At 34.0% G+C, this 19,704-nt stretch overlaps 1 protein-coding gene across 1 annotated transcript in view; it reads right to left on the reverse strand.

Moving 5' to 3' along the window:
• Nucleotides 1-2,157: 2,157 nt before the first annotated feature.
• The window catches only part of LOC110031137 (protein WEAK CHLOROPLAST MOVEMENT UNDER BLUE LIGHT 1-like), a 70,803-nt gene continuing 53,256 nt past the window's right edge, over nt 2,158-19,704 (reverse strand). The window contains exon 3 of the mRNA XM_020734202.1: nt 2,158-4,146. Coding sequence (XP_020589861.1) covers nt 2,314-4,146 — 1,833 coding nt within the window. The 3' untranslated portion in view covers nt 2,158-2,313. The remainder of the gene's footprint in view (nt 4,147-19,704) is intronic.

Genomic DNA, 19,704 nt, shown 5'->3' on the forward strand with positions numbered 1-19,704 from the left:
GTATGCTTTTTGCTGATAATATCCTTCGCGTAGATAAAACGAGAGAAAAAGCCCAGGAAAAACTTGAATTGTGGAGGTCTACATTGGAGTCTAAAGGCCTTCTTTTAAGTAGTACTAAAACTAAATACATGGAATGTAATTTTAGTAGTAGTAGCTCTAGTGACAAAAGTGTGACTTTGGGTGATCAAATTCTTGAAAGGTGTGAACGTTTTAGATATCTTGGGTATGTTGTTCAAAGCGGTGATGATATAGATGGGGATGTTAATAGGAGAATTCAAGTTGGTTGGTTGAATTGGAGGAATTCTTCGGGCCTTTTCTGTGATAGAATAGTACCGCTTAGACTGAAAGGAAAATTTTATAAGACGGTGGTGAGACTTGCAATGCTCTATGGCGTTGAATGTTGGCCTTTAAAAGAGAAGCTTAAGTATAAGTTAAGTGTTGTCGAGATGAGAATGATTAGGTGGATGAGTGGCTTTACATTTAGAGACAAAATGCAAAATGAATATATTCGTGATAGGGTTGGTGTAGCTCCTGTGACAGACAAAATTAGAGAAAGTCGTCTTAGATAGTTTGGTCACATTAAACGTCGACCATCTGATGATCCGATTAGGAGAGTAGATGTTTTAGATTTGAGTTGTGTTAAGAAAGGCAAGGGTAGACCTAGGAAGACTTGGGCTTATTGTATAAAAAATGATCTTAATTTACTAGAACTAAATGAAAATACGACACTAAATAGGATGCAATGGAGAAAAAGGAATCATGTACACTAAGGGCATTGTTGTTGTTGTATGAAAGTTTAAGGGCTACATGAATGTTGTTGTATAAAAGTTTAAGGGCTACATTAAATAGAACAACAACATTGATGTATGTAGCCCTTAATGTAGCATTAAATAGAACAACAACATTACATAATGTAGCATTAAATAGAACAACAACATTAAATAGAACAATCTTAATTTTATTGTTGTTATTGTTGTATGAAAGTTTAGAGCTTCTCTCTATTTCTGTTTCTCTCTCTTTTGCTTCTCTTTTGAACGAAGTTATACTTATTAATAAAATTTTGATGTTACTCATGAATGCATTTGATGGAAACACCTATCGGGGGTCACAAGGAATAAAAAAAAAAGTTGAATTTTTGAAAAAGATTCCTAGTGATTTAAAACCTGATTAAGTAAACCTCTCTAAGATGAATGATAAACATATCAGAAGAGTCTCCCCTCGGCCATATCCAATATTATTGAATGATGTGCATAATAAAGAGATCAGATAACTTCATTCTCATAATGCAAGATTTCTTTCTTTTTATTTGTTCAGACTAAGAGTCTTCATGGAAATATTTTTGTTCTTCTGATCATCAAAATGGTCACTTCTTTCTGATTGAACTTTTGCTTCACAAACATATAAGACGGCTGAAAGTTAATTTAATTGTACAGTTTTAAAATAAATTTGTTAAATAGAAAGTGTTAACAACACAAATTTTTGTTACATAAATAATAATTGTATCATTGAGAAATATGTTTAATGATTAATATCATTAGAAGATGGTTTTACTCTCAAATTATAACAAAATATAACTTATAAATGTAAATAATGATATGATTTAAAGTCAAATTATGGTGGGGGCCAGGAATTCCAAACTTTATGTAAGACCGGCTACTTATGTTCTTGGAAATTTTAAAACTATTTCTTGAGTTCAAATTCAATTTTCCTTTTTGGAAAATTTACATAAGTACCTCACAATTCTTATGGATTAACATACCTATCAATAAAGTTTAACATTTTCATCATTCATATTATAAGTCTATATACAAAAAAAGGTGTATTTCACTTTTACAAAATTGGTTAAAATGATATTTTTGATGTGATGTTAAAAATTTGAGGATTATAAATGTAAATATAAAATTTTAGGCGTTAGTTAGATATTAAATTTATCATGATTGTGTGACATGTATGTAAATGCCGCTCTTAATATTTTTGTTCATGTAGATAATAAAATCCAATAAATTCATCATTTTTCAGATCTAATCTTCTAATTTCAACAGACCAGTGTTCCCTCAGAGTATAATTGGTGAATACATAATTAGGGATAGACAGTATGGAATTACGTCCAATCAGAATAAATTGTAGAGAAAATAAGAGCATGAAATTCAGTCCAAAAATTTCAAAAAACGAAGATATAAATAATGAAAAACAATAATTATTGTTTCTCATGTCCTTCCCTCCCGCAAAAACTCTTGCAGATAAGATCCAGAATTTGTTCTTCCGAAGTAACTGAATTCAACCTATAAAACAGCTTCGTGATTCACAGCAAATTCACTTGGAAGACCTCGCCTTCTTCATGGCGGCCAAGAACATGACTATTCGCGGAAAGATAGATTTTTTCTTTCTTGCCCTCCCCTCAGGAACAGAAACAGAAACATGCCCTTGATTGACTGAATAACTTCTGTTGGGATTCGGAGTTGAGTTTACACGAAGAGCAGATGAAGCTGGATCTGTACCATTTATATCTCTGCCATCGTCAAAGCTCTTCCAGAAGTAACGCACATTCATTGGCTGTCCTTTAGAAGAAGCATCAGCTTCACTGGCCTTCCTGCGCTGCTCATTCTCAGCTCTCCATTCCCTCAGTTCCTGTTCCATCTTCAGCTTTCCTTCTTTAGCCTTCTCTGCTTTCTCTGTAGCGTCTCTCAAGGCCTCCCTTTTCATCTTCTTCTCCTTAAAAGAAATTTCTAATTTTTGTCGGATCATTGATTCTGTTCTCTTGGCTGCTTTTATCTGATCCACAGCTGCGATCAATTTCTCATTTGCGAGCTTCTCAGCCTCATTAGCTTTCTTGCTGAGGGCATTGTACTCTTCCAAGGGAATGGTCAATACTTCATGGATGTTCTCAACAGCTTTGATTGCATCGCGTGACAATTTTTCGGAGGTCTTGGCAGCTTCAATCTCCTTGAAAACTGCTTGAAGCCGGAGCTCCATTGTGCTCGCACTAGCCTTAGCTAGCTCTGCCTCTTCCATGACTTTTGTTAGCTCTCGGTGTGCAAAATGAGCTTGGGATTTGGCCTGATCTGCTTCCTCAGTTCTGTCTAACAACTCCTGTGGAAACTGTCTCATCCCTTGGGGGGTTCTTGTCTGTTTTGCTTGAACTTCCTCATGTTCAGCTTGGTTCTTCTCCTGCAGGGATCGATGAGAAGAAATTGTCATAATTGAGGTGTTTTCCTTTTGTTTTAAGGAAGCCAAGCTGCTGGTTTCTTTTTCCAGTTCAGACTTGAGCGAAGATACTGCAATTCTCAGAGATTTGACCTCTTCCTTCGATTTCTGGATGTAAGCCTTCACTTCTTCTAGCTCCTTCTCTGCTTTAGTAAGTACTGCTTCATCACTGCCTAGCTGTGCTAAATTCTGCTTCTCTTCTGCAACGTTCTCAGCCTCCTGTCTGTGTTTTACATCCACATATGCAGCCAGTTCCACTTTCAGAGAGATCAGTAGAGCAGATTCTGTGTCAAACTTCAACTTAACATCATTCAAAACAGAAAGGATTTGTTCATGGAACTCCAGCTTCTCCTGTAATTGCTTCATCTCCTTCTCCCAATTCTTGGCCTCCTGCTCCTTTTCCATTGTTGCATTAAACCTTTGCTGTTCTACTTGGAGATGCAAAACCTGTGCAGATTCGACTGCCTCCTTCATATTTATGAGCTCAACTGAAAGCTCCTCAACTCTTCTCTCAATCGTTTTGGAGGCAAATTCTGCCTCCTCAGCTTTCTTAAAAGCAATATCTTTCTCTGTGATCAACAGCTCGCATTCTCTCTTCAATGAATCAAGCTCAACTCGCACAGAATTCAGCTCACTCTCTGCTTCCAAGCACCTAGCTCTCGCTACTTCGAGTTGTTCTTTGGCTGCCACACTGTCTTCCTTCCCGATTCCTTGCTCAATCTCCTTAACACGGAGTTGGGCTAGCTTAGAGTCCTGCTGTGCCTGAGATTCCTCAATCTGAGCTTTCTCAAGCTGGAGTGTTAGCTCTTCTTCTTGCTGCTTAGTTATTTCAAGCTCTTGAAGCACTTTGGTCTTTGCATCTTCAGCTGCTTCTAATTGTTTAAGGCAAATAGAGACTTCTTGCTGTGCCTTCTCAAGTTCTTGCTCCCAGTTCCTGTTCCTCTATACATATTGAATAAGGAATTTGCACAAAGTTACATGTTAGTATTTCATTTCTATGCTTGAATTAATTTGTGATATTTGTATATACTTCTTATATTGGACATCATTATGGTTGCTGAACTCGCTTTATAGATTCTTGTATGAAAATTTTTTGACTAGTTTTTAAATTAGCATATTGATGTATGATTGTTTATAGTCAAGCAAAGTACTAGACTTGTTACGTCTCCAAATAATGAATTCCTTAACTTTTAATCAATAGTAAAGTTTTCACATAAATAGAGGAAGAAGCTCAACTAATTCTTTTATTTTCCAAGAGGAATACCTCATTTCTAAATAAAATGCATTGTTATGTGAAAGTTAAGGACCTTATTTGTTATGAAACTGTTGGCATGCATGGCAAAAGAAGCAGAGACAATAACAAATTTATGTGTGAAGTACTCGATGGGAAATGCCAGAAGGGATTCGAACCGCCGATTTGTGGGGTCTTATACCGAGAATATTATCCAACAGGCCGAGGCCAGCGACTCATATATATATATATATATGAACCATTTACATTCATATCACCCAATTCTTATGTGTTTGCAGATCTTATACTTAAACTTTAATTTTCACATTTATACCACTAGTTTTTTTTTCTTATATCACATCAAAAAAATACCACTTGAACTTTAAAAAAGTAAAATATAATTCATGCATAGAGTATACTTAAACATTAATTTTCACATTTATACCACTAGTTTTTTTTTTTATATCACATCAAAAAATACCACTTTAACTTTAAAAAAGTAAAATATAATTCATGCATAGAGAGATGTAACATTTTCATCCATATAGAAGGTGGCAAGTATATAAATATAAAAAATGAGGTATAGGTACTAGCTAGATATGTAAATTCATAAGAATTGTATATCTTCCTATATATATATATATATGTATTATATTTATTTATGTATGTATATACATAGAGAGAGAAAGAGAACTGAGCTAAAAATGAAGGTCCTTACCGAAATATTATTCAGTCAGGACACCTGACGCAAAATTGTGTCCATACGCCAATTGCAATCAGCATCGTGGCATTGTGGGTCCCACCTCCTAAAAAACTAGAAATAGCAATTTTTTTACCCCGCGAATCGGCTTGGTTCCCGCCCATGTAGCCAAAACGTCGAAAATTAAATGCACCTGTTCTAAAATGTTAGGATCATTGCATTGAAAACTAAACCATTGAATGGGCCTCGAGAACCATTTCTTCCTCATTCACCATCCCCTAGGGTTTCCTTCTATTCGAGCATTGCTTCTTCCGCATTCACCATCGTCAAGAATATCCATTGCGTGAATCACATAGCTAGTGATATATTCGATACCGAGGATCTATGAAGATTGATTCCGAAGACCTTAAGAGGATGGAAACTAAAGAGCATTAAAAAATGGAAACCAAAAAGCATAAGAAGAATGAAGGCAAACGACCAAAGAGTCAATCTACTTCATCTTACTAAGTTTGTTTGTGCTTGTACTTGCATTCTAAAGTCATTGCATTGCAGTAGTTTCGTCCATTTTTCAAATTATAAAATGTATCACCAAAAGGAAAACCAAAGTCACTCAATTATACCACACTTTTACCCAATCACACCACACTTTCACCCAATCACACCAAGATAATATGTTAAGAAAAAAAATAAAACAAAAAATAAAACCAAAATAATACCATAATAAATCCATAGTATTAGGTAAATAATACCAAACTAATACTACAATAATACTGAAATGATACCAATATAGTACAGAGAAAAACACCGATATTACAAATTAATAATAGTGAAATAACTCATTAATAATACTGAAATAACACAATGATAATACCAAAATAATATCATGATAACACCAAAACCCTAAACCTTAAACAACGCAACACATTAAACACCTTAATAAAACTGTAGTAACACCTTAACAAGACTGTAATAATACCTAAATAACATAAAAAATCTTTTTTTGGTATTATTCTACTCGCTGTAATTTTGTTGTTGTATTCATGTGTTTGATATATAGATAACAAAATGACTATATTTATTGCATTGTCTTTCTTGTGTAGGTTTATGAACCCACAATCCTTCAATTGTAGATGTCGGTCATCTGTAGTAAGAGTGGTTCTTGATAAGGTCATGTCCTCCCTATCGGAGAAGACCATAAATAACTTGAAAGAGTTGAATGTAGATCAATTTTTTGATCTCCCTCCGTATCCTCAAGGAAATATCTTGACACTACATTTATTAAAATGTTGGGACTATGAAAGATTGGTTTTCATAATAGGCGGGAAAAAGCTAATTATACTCCATAATGAAGTCACCCTGCTGATAGGTGTGCCTAATAGAGGGGAAGCAACAACTTGGAAAAAAGTTCCATCTTCTTCTGTGGATAGCCATAACATAAAGAATGATAGATTGAAAGTTTCAACTGAGGAGTGCTCTACACCTTTTAAGGATTTTTTTTTGAAGTTTTTGTTATCAATTTTAGTTTTTACTTCTAGTAATTCTACTGTTCCCAAAGGGCTTTAAGCTTTGGCAAGAATGTATAGAGTTTCTCTTCATTTAATTAGTCTGCTACTGTATGTGAATTCCTCATTGATAAAATCAATGCGGTAGTCATTAAAATAAGGTAGAATCAACCCTTGGGATACATCAATGACTTTCTTTTTCTTCTAGCAGTCAGTGTTTTTTCCTTGTAAGAACCTTATGAAATTTTCCTTTTTTTGTCAAATCATATTATGACTTATCTTTTACACAGCTCTAGTTTTATAAACATACATCTTTGCTCATGTTTGTCGTTCCTGAGTCCAGAACTCGAATGTTGAGGTGGCCCACAAATTTAAGCCGGAACTCTTCGCAGATCCATATAGCCTTTAAGAGGCTCAACTCTATACATGTAAGTCATTTATATCTTTAGCTAACATTCTTTTTTTTTTAATTTAGAGCAGTTCAAACTCTGGTGTATTTATGTGTTTTTAGAGTTGTGTTGTTTTTTTGTTGTTATGTGGTGTTTCTTTTGTATGTTGGTGTTATTGTACTATCCTGTGGATAGCCATAACATAAAGAATGATAGATTGAAAGTTTCAACTGAGGAGTGCTCTACACCTTTTAAGGATTTTTTTTTGAAGTTTTTGTTATCAATTTTAGTTTTTACTTCTAGTAATTCTACTGTTCCCAAAGGGCTTTAAGCTTTGGCAAGAATGTATAGAGTTTCTCTTCATTTAATTAGTCTGCTACTGTATGTGAATTCCTCATTGATAAAATCAATGCGATAGTCATTAAAATAAGGCAGAATCGGCCCTTGGGATACCTCAATGACTTTCTTTTTCTTCTAACAGTCAGTGTTTTTTCCTTGTAAGAACCTTATGAAATTTTCCTTTTTTTGTCAAATCATATTATGACTTATCTTTTACACAGCTCTAGTTTTATAAACATACATCTTTGCTCATGCTTGCCGTTCCTGAGTCCAGAACTCGAATGTTGAGGTGGCCCACAAATTTAAGCGAAGACATAAATGGCTTCTAGTTAGAATCATGTGGATGTTAACTGTGCTTATCTTCTTTTTCATAGAAAAACAAATTAGATAGAATTCTCAGGTCCAATGAGAACATAGTGAGTTACACGGACAATGAAACGGGCTAACTTGTCCTGTGAAAGAGACAAAATTAAACTTATATCTTTAGAAGATTAATTAGGTATTATGGTTCTTGCTATTATGTTGGTTTGGTGGTGTTATTTCTCTTATTGTAGGTGTTTTAGTTAGGTGTTGTCTGGTATTGTTATTTCTGGTATTATCATTGTATGATCACGTAGCTGTTACTCTAATATGATCGTGACATATATGTGTTATTTAGGTGTTTCTTGGTGTTATTTAGATGTTTTTATGGTGGTGTTTTGGTGTTTTTTTCGTTATTCAGGTGTTTTTTTTGGTATTATTTAGGTGTTATTCAGGGTGTACTCTTTTTGTTTCATTGTGTGTTATTCTGATGTTATCTTCGTGTTATTTTATTGTTTGTCATGTGGTGTTAATAGATCTTTAATTATGAATGTGCGGTAATTCAAAATTTCATTGCAGGTTTTTGATAGATTTTTGGATTTGAAAGAAGATGAGTGTCATTTGCTCTCAATTCTAGATGAAGGTTCAAAAATTAGGAAAAAAAATAGAAAATGATAAAGGCAACGTGATGGAAGAAAAGGATACCCACCAATCCTCCCCTGTTGATGAAGTCAATAAGTTCAACGGAGAGGGAGCACACCAGTCGTCTCCTGTTGACGAATACCTTTAGATCAATGAACAAAGAACCCACCAATCCTCCCATGCTAATGGAGACAATAAGTTGCGGGAAATGGGAATCCACAAATCCACCGCTGACGTTGAACACAGCGAGTTGCAAGAAAAGGGAACCCTTCAACACTCCATTGATAACTTAATTCAAAGGGTTAAGGGCCGAAGAAGTAGAATTAAGACGGAGTTGAGTACCCCTTATACTACATTCCATTTTAAGAGAAGAAATATAATAAAGGATGTTGTTGATCAGCATTATTCAGTAGATATTTTAGATACTCCAGCCGTTAGGGCTAAAGAATTGCCTGTAAATATTGAACATTCAAAAGAAATAATAGTAGACGTTGTTGTAGATACTCATGTTGGAATGGGACAACAAACAATAATAGAGCACGTAGATATTGTAGCCATTGCAGAGCAACCAATAATAGCCCCTACTAATGCGGCTGTAGATAGTCAGGCTGAAAAGGGCCTACAATTAATATTAGCACATTAGCACCTATTGTACATACTATAACCATTAAGGAAGAACACCGAATAACATAACATGCTAGCACTTCAATCATTGGGGATGATCAAGTAGAAGAAGATTTCCAATCTCTAGCCCCTGTATTAACAACTTTTACGCATCAACAAGGAAGTGTCCAAGCAGAGGTTTATAAGCTAGTGGTAAAATTAAATGGCTTTCTATGCGGTGTCCTATACCTTTTAATTTGACACTATATATATCATAAGTGTTGTTGTTTTGCAGCCTCATCCCATAGCATCACACATAAAATTTTCTGACAGATTAATGATATCTCTTGAAATGAAAGGAGTGATCGATGAATGTATTTCAACATACCCCACATTTTCTTATATTGAAGTTTCAAAAATATTTTGTGCTAACACGGGAGGACGAATATTACGATTAACAACAATGATGTTGTAATGGAACATGTCGAAGTTGAAGATTTATTAAAAAATGATTGGATTGCAAACGAAGACGTAGATGCATTCGCTGCCATTTTGGAGAGAAGTAAGTATAATTTTGGTTATTTATATAGACCATACCTATATGTATCACCATTATACGGGGTAAACATACAAATTCAAATTAATCAAACCATGGTAACACAAAATTTTCTTCTATACTCCATCCACTGTGATATTTGTGTTATTTTCTGCAAATGATTAAAGCGGGACAAACATCAACGTTTGTGAGGAATACCACGAAGGAAGCAGTGAAAAATTCAGACATAATACCTTTTCCAGTTGTTGATAATGACCATTGGATATTTTTGGTTGGGGAGTTAAAACTAAAAAAGTGGAAACTATACAATTCGTTACCCAATGTGAGGCACAAGGGCATGTGCCAAAGCCTAGTGAGTATACTTGACAAAATGAATCTATCAAATTTAGCATTACGCGTGCACTAATAATTAGCACATGAAATTTGCATATCAATATATTTGCAAGAGATGCAGGAAAAGTTTCCAGGGGAAAACCATTGAAATGGCCACTTACAATGGTTATAGGTGTTGTTGTTCAACGTAATAGTGTTAACTGTGACATGTTTGTCTGCAAATACATTGAAAGGTTAATGCATGTTAACCCAGTTGACTGGAGTGCAGAACCAGATTGACAGGCAGAGATGCCAAAATTTAGTGTGGAGTTTGCCTATGTTCTGTGTATGTAGACTCTGTCACTGATATAAACGATATTATGTTCGAAGTTTTATTATTTGATCAATTGGTGGTGATCTGGTTAACTGATTTTCCTATATTAGGTTTATCGATCTTCACCATATCACCCTTTTTTACTGAATTTCCTGTGTTAGTTCATGTTCATTAGACATTAAATTTCCCATGCCACCTAAATATTACTTGAATGTCAACACTTACAACCACGATAACACTTGGATAAAAACTACTGAATATCTCATTGTCAACCCAGTAACCACCCAATAATATAGAAAGGAAGACAACCTCAAATTAAGAGCAATAACATTGCTACCATCCAACTCATGAACATCCAAATAACACGAACCTACTGAGGAAAACATAATATGCAACAAATAATCTAAAATATTTCCACAATAACGTAGAAGAACTACTCTAATCATGCGATGGAGAAATCCAATCACATCGAGGAGATTCCATCAAACTGCAGAATATTCTAACAACATCGCGGGGAACTTCAATCACGCTGTTGAATATTCCAATCTCACCATGAAATATTCTAATAAAACCTCTGGGAACTCCAATCACACCGTGGAATGTTCTAAACATGTTTTGGAATACTGTCAATAACACTTAAATGCCACTCCAATAGTACCACAAAGAACTCCATTCACACAGTGGAGAACAATCACACCCGAAGACAACTCAAATAATACCACAGAGCATTCTAATCACACCGCGGGGAGATCCAATCACGCGAATGAATTTCCAATCAAACTGTAAAATATTTTAATGGAGAACAATCACACCCGAAGACAACTCAAAAAATACCACAGAGCATTCTAATCACACCGTGGGGAGATCCAATCATGCGAATGAATTTCCAATCAAACTGTAAAATATTTTAACAATACCACGTGGAACTTCAATCACCTCACAAAATACTCAAATCACACCACTGAATATTCCAATCAAGCCAGAAGGAACTCCACTCACACCACGAAATATTCCAATCATGTAGTGGAATACTGTTAATAACACCAAAAAACCACTCTAATAATACCACGGAGAACTCCAATCACACCGCAAAGAACAATCGCACCATGGATTATCTCAATCACATTGTAAAATAACTTCAATAATACTGTAGCGCACTCCAATCACACCGTAGAGAGATCCAATGATGCGGAGAAAATTCCAATCAAACCACATAATATTCCAATCATATCACGAAATACTCCAATCACACCGCTGAATATTCCGATCATATCACGGAATACTACCAATAACATCAAAAAATTACTCTAATAATACCATGGAGAACTCCAATCACACTGTAGAGAACAAGCACGTCGTAGAATATTCCAATCACACCGTAAAATAACTTAAATAATACTGTAGAGCACTCCAATCACCCCTTAGGGAGATCTAGTCACGCCGAGAAGCAAACCGCATAATATTTCAATAATACCACACATAACTCCAATCATGGCGTGGAATACTCCAATCACATCGCGAAATATTTTAATCACACCGGGGTATGATTGGAATATTCCACGGTGTAATTGGAGTATTTTGCTGTGTGATTGGAGTTTTGCAAGGTATTATTGCAATCTCTTCAGCGTGATTAGATCTCCCTTTGGTGTGATTGGAGCGGTCTGCGATATTATTTTAGTGGTTTTCTGGTGTGATTGTACTCCGCAGTGTGATTGGACTTCTTCGTTGTATTATTGGAGTAGTTTTTTATGTTATTAGCAGTATTCCACAGTGTGATTGGAATAATTTGCGGTGTGATTGGGGTATCCCCGCGGTTTGATTGGAATATTTCGTGGTGTAATTGGAGCATTCCATGACGTGATTGGAGTTCCCTGTGATATTGTTGGAATATTCTAAGGTTTGATTGGAATCTCCTCGGTATGATTGGAATATTCTGCAGGTTGATTGTAGTTAAAAATGAGAAAAAAAAACTAATACCTTGTAGATTTATCATTAGAATTTAGATTATCATCAAAATTTTATAGCCTCAGAATACAAAGATAAGACGATATTCACTACTTTCTATGCCACATTTGTCTTTAGAAAAATGCCTTTAGAATATGTAATGCTCCCTTTCAAATGTGCATCTAGATATTTTGAGTGTGTACTCTGACCAGATGCCTTTAGACTACTGTATTATTTTAAAGGATTAAGTAGGTAATCCAGATATTAAGGAGTTAGAGATTTTTTAAGAAAGGCATACATTTTATAGGAAATTTTATCGCTAACAAAAAAAGGTTGCAGATTTTTAAATGAGTGGATCCCACAGCGAAAGCCAAAAAAACATACATTTGCTCACTCCTAAGTGTCCGCTCCCTAGCTTACTGCTCACACAAAAAAGTCCAACAAAAAAAATAATGGCTCCAACCAAATTATAAATAATCCCATGTAATCCAAAGATCCTATAGTGAAAGAAAGACAAACGCCAAAATACAAAGTCAACATCTAATATGTGGAAGTTGTAAAATGTTCCCATTTATCATTATCTTCAATTGTTTTGTTGGATGTGTACCTATATCCACTTGTCTGATTTCACGACAACAACTCTTTGCAATTTCTTAGGAAACTATACATCATCAGCTAGGTCCATTAATAAGCTCGTATAAGCTTTTGTGGGATGCAATATAGGCAATTCCTATTAATTTTTAGTAATTATGAGTGAGTGTATAGCGCAAAAAGTATTGAATTTTTAGTTATGTATCTAAGTAAGACAATCTGACATTGCAGACAACTTTGGGGCGCATGTGGGGATTAGATCTTGGCTTGAACGAGCTTCTTTTTCATTTCTTGTATAAAATGTTTCATGTAGAGAATGGTATTGCAACATATAAAAAAACATTTATATGAATATAAATAACATTTATTTCTTACTCTCTAATTTTTCTCTCAATAGCCTTTTAACCTTGAATCAGATATTCCTTTTGGACATATCTTCATTGGGTCATTCGAATTGCGCTTTTTATTTGGTTTCTTTTTCTTAGTTAATATTGGCTTTGAATGAGGTTCTCTCCCACTCAATATGTCTCGACATCCATTAATAATTTTATCATAGACTCTAGCACGCATTTCTCAACCAGTTCATTTCTTTGTGATTTAGTGCTAATCTGATATGCAACTTTTTGAACATATCTACAAAATATGAGTCCACTTTATGAACTTGGTAATATTTGTGACTCCCTGTGATATCTATAACCATACATATTATATATGTCCTTTTTTTTGCGCGAACAGACCACCACAATAAGAGATATTTATCAGGGATCTTGGTTGTATTTTGTAGGTTAATGAACCCTTAGAGTGTGAGCACAAAGTACACCCATCGTTTCAAAATTTCTACAACTGCATGTAATCTCATAATTACCTTTATCCAGTATCACAATCCAGGGCTTGCCTGTTTCCTTATTATCCAAATTTTAATGTAAGATTTTGAATCCCTATTGGCAGAGCACTCCACAACAAGACCACACAAATCATCTAGTAACTCTGCTTCAAACGCTTAATATAATTTCCTCATATAAATTAAAGAAGCCCGCCTCAATACCGGACAACTTTTTACAATGGGAACAATTACAGACTATTTACATTTATAATCTTCATCCTTCTCATTCCTTCTCCAAGATTTCATGACATTTTCAAGACCCAAATAACATTCAGTAAGGGAGCTTGTTGGCTTAAAGACACCATGAAAAATGTTATTAGTGGACTCACTTGTTTGTGTTTATAGGATCCCCATCCCATATATTTCTTTATTGAAGGTCGTTGACCACTTATGTTTGATGTTGTACAGATCATCCAACCAAACATTGTCGTGTAAATTAACTTTCTAAATCCTTAGCCTCCAGTTTCTTCAAACGCCTCTTCAGAGTCACATCTAGTCATGCATTTATAAATGAGGTCATTGAATTTCTTTCTACCCACACCATAATGGGCTTTTGAAGGAAATTTCCAGTATATGTGCCATTAGCATAATCTATGTCTCATGTTTGGCGGGCAATCTTCAATAGCTCTAGCCATTGTTTGATTCTTATCAGTGAATATTGTAATTTTGAGCTTGGTATCCATTATTCGGATAAATGTTTTTAATAGCCACTGGAATGACTCAATCATTTTGTCTGACAAAAAACCAACTTTGAAAATAACATTTTTTCAGTGGTGGTTCACACTAACAATAGGAGCAAAATATAAATAATAGTTATTTAATCTATAGCTTGTATCAAATATTATGACATTCCCAAAGCAGTCGTAATCAAGTCTGGACATCCCATCACTCCAGACGAAACACAACAAATTGCTAGGTTCATCAATTTGGAAGTCCCATGCAAATATGGTATCCTCAAATTGCCTCTTCGTGAACAATTGCAATAGAGAGTTAGCAACCCAATGTTCAATTCAATCTCTTCTCTAGTATGAAATTGTAGGCATCCCTGTTCGAGCATTCAATATTCTTCACTCCCCTATCTTTTGTAGCTAGGAAGCAAAATACATCTGTGGCTCTCATCCCTGAACCTGTCATCGATCTGAGCACATCTGCATTGATGTCATTTATCTTTCTGCTGAAATGTAGTAGATGCTTATGATTGGCCTCCGACAAGGAACAGTTATGAATTTTTATAAATTTCTTTACCAATCATTTTCCTTTAACATCAAGGGCATATCAAATCATGATTAGACAACCAGTTCTTATGTCCGCTCTTTTGAACTTTATCGTGTTATTCAACTTCAACTCTTTCTTGAAATCAGTCTTACCACAAAAAAATTCATTTGTCTTAAGCCTCTTCAAATTTGGCCAAAAACTGTTGTGGTCCTTTCGCACAATAAATTCAATATGGTGTGCATAGGCACAATATTATTCATATGCTTCCTTTTCATTATAAATAACTGTGCGAAACAGACTGTCTGTGATTGGATCATGGCAAAAAATTTCAGGCTCGATGAACTGCAAATTTATAAATCATATTAAACTTCATTAGACATTGAAATAGTATTGATTGAATAGTACAAACTCAATCAAAACAATACATTCCACTAGGACCTACATAGTTTCAATGACACCGGAATAACACTAAAGTAACATCGGATTAGCACCACAAAATCACATCAATAACATAAGAAGAACACCTAACAAACACTATAAAATATGTTGCATTAAGCATCCACTAATCCTAGTAATAACACCATAATAATTCTAGAATAAAACCAAAATAACACCGCAATAATACGATGAAAACAACAAGGTAACCCTAAACCATATATATAGGCGCATCCATAAAACTTAAAATTACCCATCAAACGACAAAACAATAACATTGGAAAAAACCAGTATGATACAAAAATAATATCTAAATAAAACAACATTCCAATCCAACAAAAAAATAGCTTTGTGCATCAAATAATATACTAATAACCTCGCAATAATACCAGAATAACACTATCTAAAACCCATAGCAACAACGCAATAACAAATCAAAAATCCAAAAAATTTCACATCTATTCAAATAGCACAACAGACTAATATCACCATAACACACCAATAATCTAAATGCTAAACATCATGACACTACATTATTAGTATAAACTACGCAAATAATGTTACCCTCCACAACTAAACTAAACTTATTGTCAAAGTTCTCTCAAATATTTTGAGATTCAATCAACATTTTCTGGCCGAGAAAGACGTACATCGCCACAAAAACCCTAGCTGTCGGATACGCAAAATGAAACTGCGACAAAATAAAACCTAAAGCCGATAAAATTCACTTTTTTGAAGGACTGACAAGAAGAAAAAAGGATAAAAATTTTCTTTTCAGAGGTGCATTTAAATTTCAGTGGCTTGGGTGTGATTTGTGCTGATTTGCACGATCAAAAAATGACATTTTTTTATGGGACCAACAGTGCCATGTGACACTCTTTAATTGGGGTTCGGACGCAAAATTGTGCTCAGTCTCCGAACCGAATAAACACTCCTTTGACCCAAGCCCAATAAAATTTAGGTCACAATTTTGAAATTGATATATCAAAAGAATAACAAGAACAATCAGTGAATAATACAAGGACTAATACATTAAATTTCTTGTTTTCAAAGGTTATCTTCGAAGGCTCACTATGGTTGTATTTGAGTCAATTTGAGTTGTGCAAGATGAACTTGAGCTTGAGTCAAGCTTTCACATGAGCAATTATAAATTAACAAATATATTTTTTAATTCATTGTACTTGATTTATAATTTAATTGTTTATTTTAATTGAACAAGTACTTCGACAGATTGATAAATAACATAAAAATTGTAACTAGTACTTAAACTTTTTATATATAATTATTAGAAAATATTTTACAAATCTAAAAAAATAAGTATTGATAAATTTATAATTGGAACTCTAGTACTTTACACCAAGTAAATTAGATCAAATATTGTTCTAAGTAATTTTTCAAGCAATCAAATGATATAAATATGTACTAATAAACTATTTCACTAAAATAAAAAAGTAAGACTGAATTTCATTAGAAAATATGCATTATAATATTGAATTACAATTTTTTACTATTATATATATAATTAAATAATTTCTTGGTGATGATATTTTTTTAAATAATTTATAACAAAACTAAAGATCATTTAATATAATTTTTTTTTGTGAGCATCACGCACTGGATCTTTTAGTGTGGGAGGAATTGACTAACTGCTGAGTGACCAAAGGAAAATATGTTGAGATTTTCATACCTATTTTATACTATTTTTTATTATATTGCACTTTAACGAAAGGTATTTTGAAAGGTATTTTTGATGTTTCTTTAACGAAAGGTATTTTTGATGTTTTGTTACACGAATAATGAAATAGGGTTATTGGAGCAAAAAAATGCAAAAAAATGAGAATTTGGAGCAAAAAGGACCAAAATATAAAGGATTGAACTAGGACGCCGACGACGCCATTGACCCCGTCGACGGTGAGATTTTCCCGAGACTCCAGAATTAATTCATTAAGAAGGTCCGCCGACTGCGAGCTCGGTGGTTATGTCCAATCAGGCTTTGGAAAAGGACAAATTTTGAAGGGATGCTTAGGCAACTCTTGAAAAAGCTCATCTACAACTTTAAAAGAAGATTTTGGGCAAAAATTGAGGAGACTCTAAAGGTCCTGGAAGTTAGAGAGATTCCATTAGTGTATGGAGAATTTACTAGAGTATCAAAATTGTGAATTCTTCGAGAGATTGTAAGAGTGGAGGGAAAGTAAGAGATTTCTTCCTCCTTGCCGCTTCGAAGAGGAATTCTGTGTGTTGTAAAGAAGGGAAGAGATTTAGAGGAACTGGAACTTCGAGGAGTGAACTTCGAGGAGTTTTTTTGGGGATAATTTAGAGATAAGTTTATTTATTATTGTAATCTGTATGACTTTGATTTTATTTATGAATTCCGAGTTTTGTTATGTTTTTCCCATGAGATCTGAGTAGTTTTCTCTGTCTTTCTCCTTGTCTTGAGATTTGTGAAATGGTGAATTGGAATTGGTGAAGCCATGAAAATGTTTAAAAAATTGTGATGATCTTTTCACTTCAATCTTAATTTACTTTCAATCTGGCCAATTGATTTGTTAAAATATGTTGAATTCCAACTAAAGTGAAAATTACATCCAAGATTCAGAGAGGTCAAAGCCCTTAGAAGTTGGTTGCAAATAAATAGGGAAATAAAATTATCGGGCGTAGAATTGGAGATTTTAGAGTGACAGACTAAAATCCCCAATTCAGTCCTATTGTTTGAGTGCTTAAGTGTAGATGTTAGCCCTCAAGCGAGGGGAACGTGGGAGCTCCGAAGTGAGAGCCGGTATCTTCCCAGCCTAGCCGCAGATTCAGTAAACAAGCGTAGGATTACTTAATGTTCCTTATGCTTGGACCAAAGGGTAAAGAATATGTATGCTCCTCTTTGGCACAATATAATTTGAACTAATTCACTTTATCCATTCACTATAATTTCTTGACAAGGAGAAAGATGTTTTCTTATATATTGAATATCACATTAAAAACCTCATTAATATATTTAGTTATTTAATAGTTATTAAATTGCATATTTATTTCAAATGCATATTAGTGGCAGATAAGGAAATTGAATTCTATTGTTGTGATTAAAGTATTGCTTTTCTAAAGTCTTAGTTAGTAGTTCTGATATTACTCCCCGTGGGATCGATATCTAAGACTCCATTAGAGCCCTATATTACTTGAGCAATACGTATAAATGCGTTGATAAGTGTGACTTTATAGTTATTAAATATTTTATACGTACACCTTTATCAAATCTATAACTATTATTAAATTTTGGTACAGTTGTTGAGGAATTAAATCTTTTAGCAGCAGTATTAAATACTTATATTCTTAAGCATTTTTTAAGCATATATAAAGTAGTGGTCAAGTTTTTGGCGCCGTTGTGGGGGAGTGAGTAAACAAAAATTACAATTAGAGTAACGGACAAATTATGATTATTAGAAAATTTTTACTTGAATTGCAACTTATTTTCATATTTAGTTAATTATAGTACTGTGTACTGATTTCAAGTTGTATGCGTAAATTTGGACCTGAAAATCTTATACCTTACGATTCAGAATTAGAATGCATTGTTAGAAAAATTAGAAGACTGAGAAGAGAATCTAGAAATTCTGATACAATTGAAAACAACATTAACAATCAAGGAATAAAAAATGAACACCAAACTAGACCTCTACGAGATTATGTAAATCCTATAGCAGATGAAATTCACTTATCTATCCAAAACCCTGATGTAGCTGCTAATTCATTTGAGTTTAAACCTGCTATTATCCAAATGATACAAAATAATCAATTTAGAGGTACATCAAATGAAGATCCTAATTTACACCTCGCTAGTTTTTTAGAACTGTGTGCTGCTTTTAAATATGATAGAGTCTCAAACGATGCTCTTAGACTTAGACTTTTTCCTTTTTCACTTAGGGATAAGGCTAAGATGTGGTTAAATCCGTTAGCACCACGATCTATTAGAACTTAGGGAGAACTTTCACAGAAATTTCTATCTAAATATTTCTCTCCATCCAACACTGCTAAACTTAGAAATGACATAACGTCGTTATGTCAAATTGATGGAGAGTCAATATATGAAGCTTGGGAGAGATTTAAAGATCTTAGGAAATGCCCTCATCATTCGTTACCAGATTGGTTGATAATTCAAACTTTTTATAATAAATTATTAGGATCACTTAGATTGATTATAGATGTTGTGGCTGGGGGGTCGTTAATGTCAAAACCTTTTGATGAGGCTTATTCATTAATAGAAGAGATGGCTACCAACAATTTTCAATGGCCCTCTGAAAGGGTAAATCCTAAATACGTAGCTATTGTTCATGATTTTGATGCAATATCTACGTTGGCTTCACAGATTGATGCAATATCAAAGAAATTAGATCATTATGGGATGAATTATTCTCCAACACCTCCTATGATGGAAGAGAATTCATCTGGGAAATATATCAATGAATTTATGTTTTTCGATGTTCAACATTCATATGAGACTTTAAATGCTATTAATAGACCCAACAACCCATATTC

This window comes from Phalaenopsis equestris, unplaced genomic scaffold (assembly GCF_001263595.1).
Source record: "Phalaenopsis equestris unplaced genomic scaffold, ASM126359v1 Scaffold000775, whole genome shotgun sequence".
Classification (NCBI taxonomy): Eukaryota; Viridiplantae; Streptophyta; class Magnoliopsida; order Asparagales; family Orchidaceae; genus Phalaenopsis; species Phalaenopsis equestris.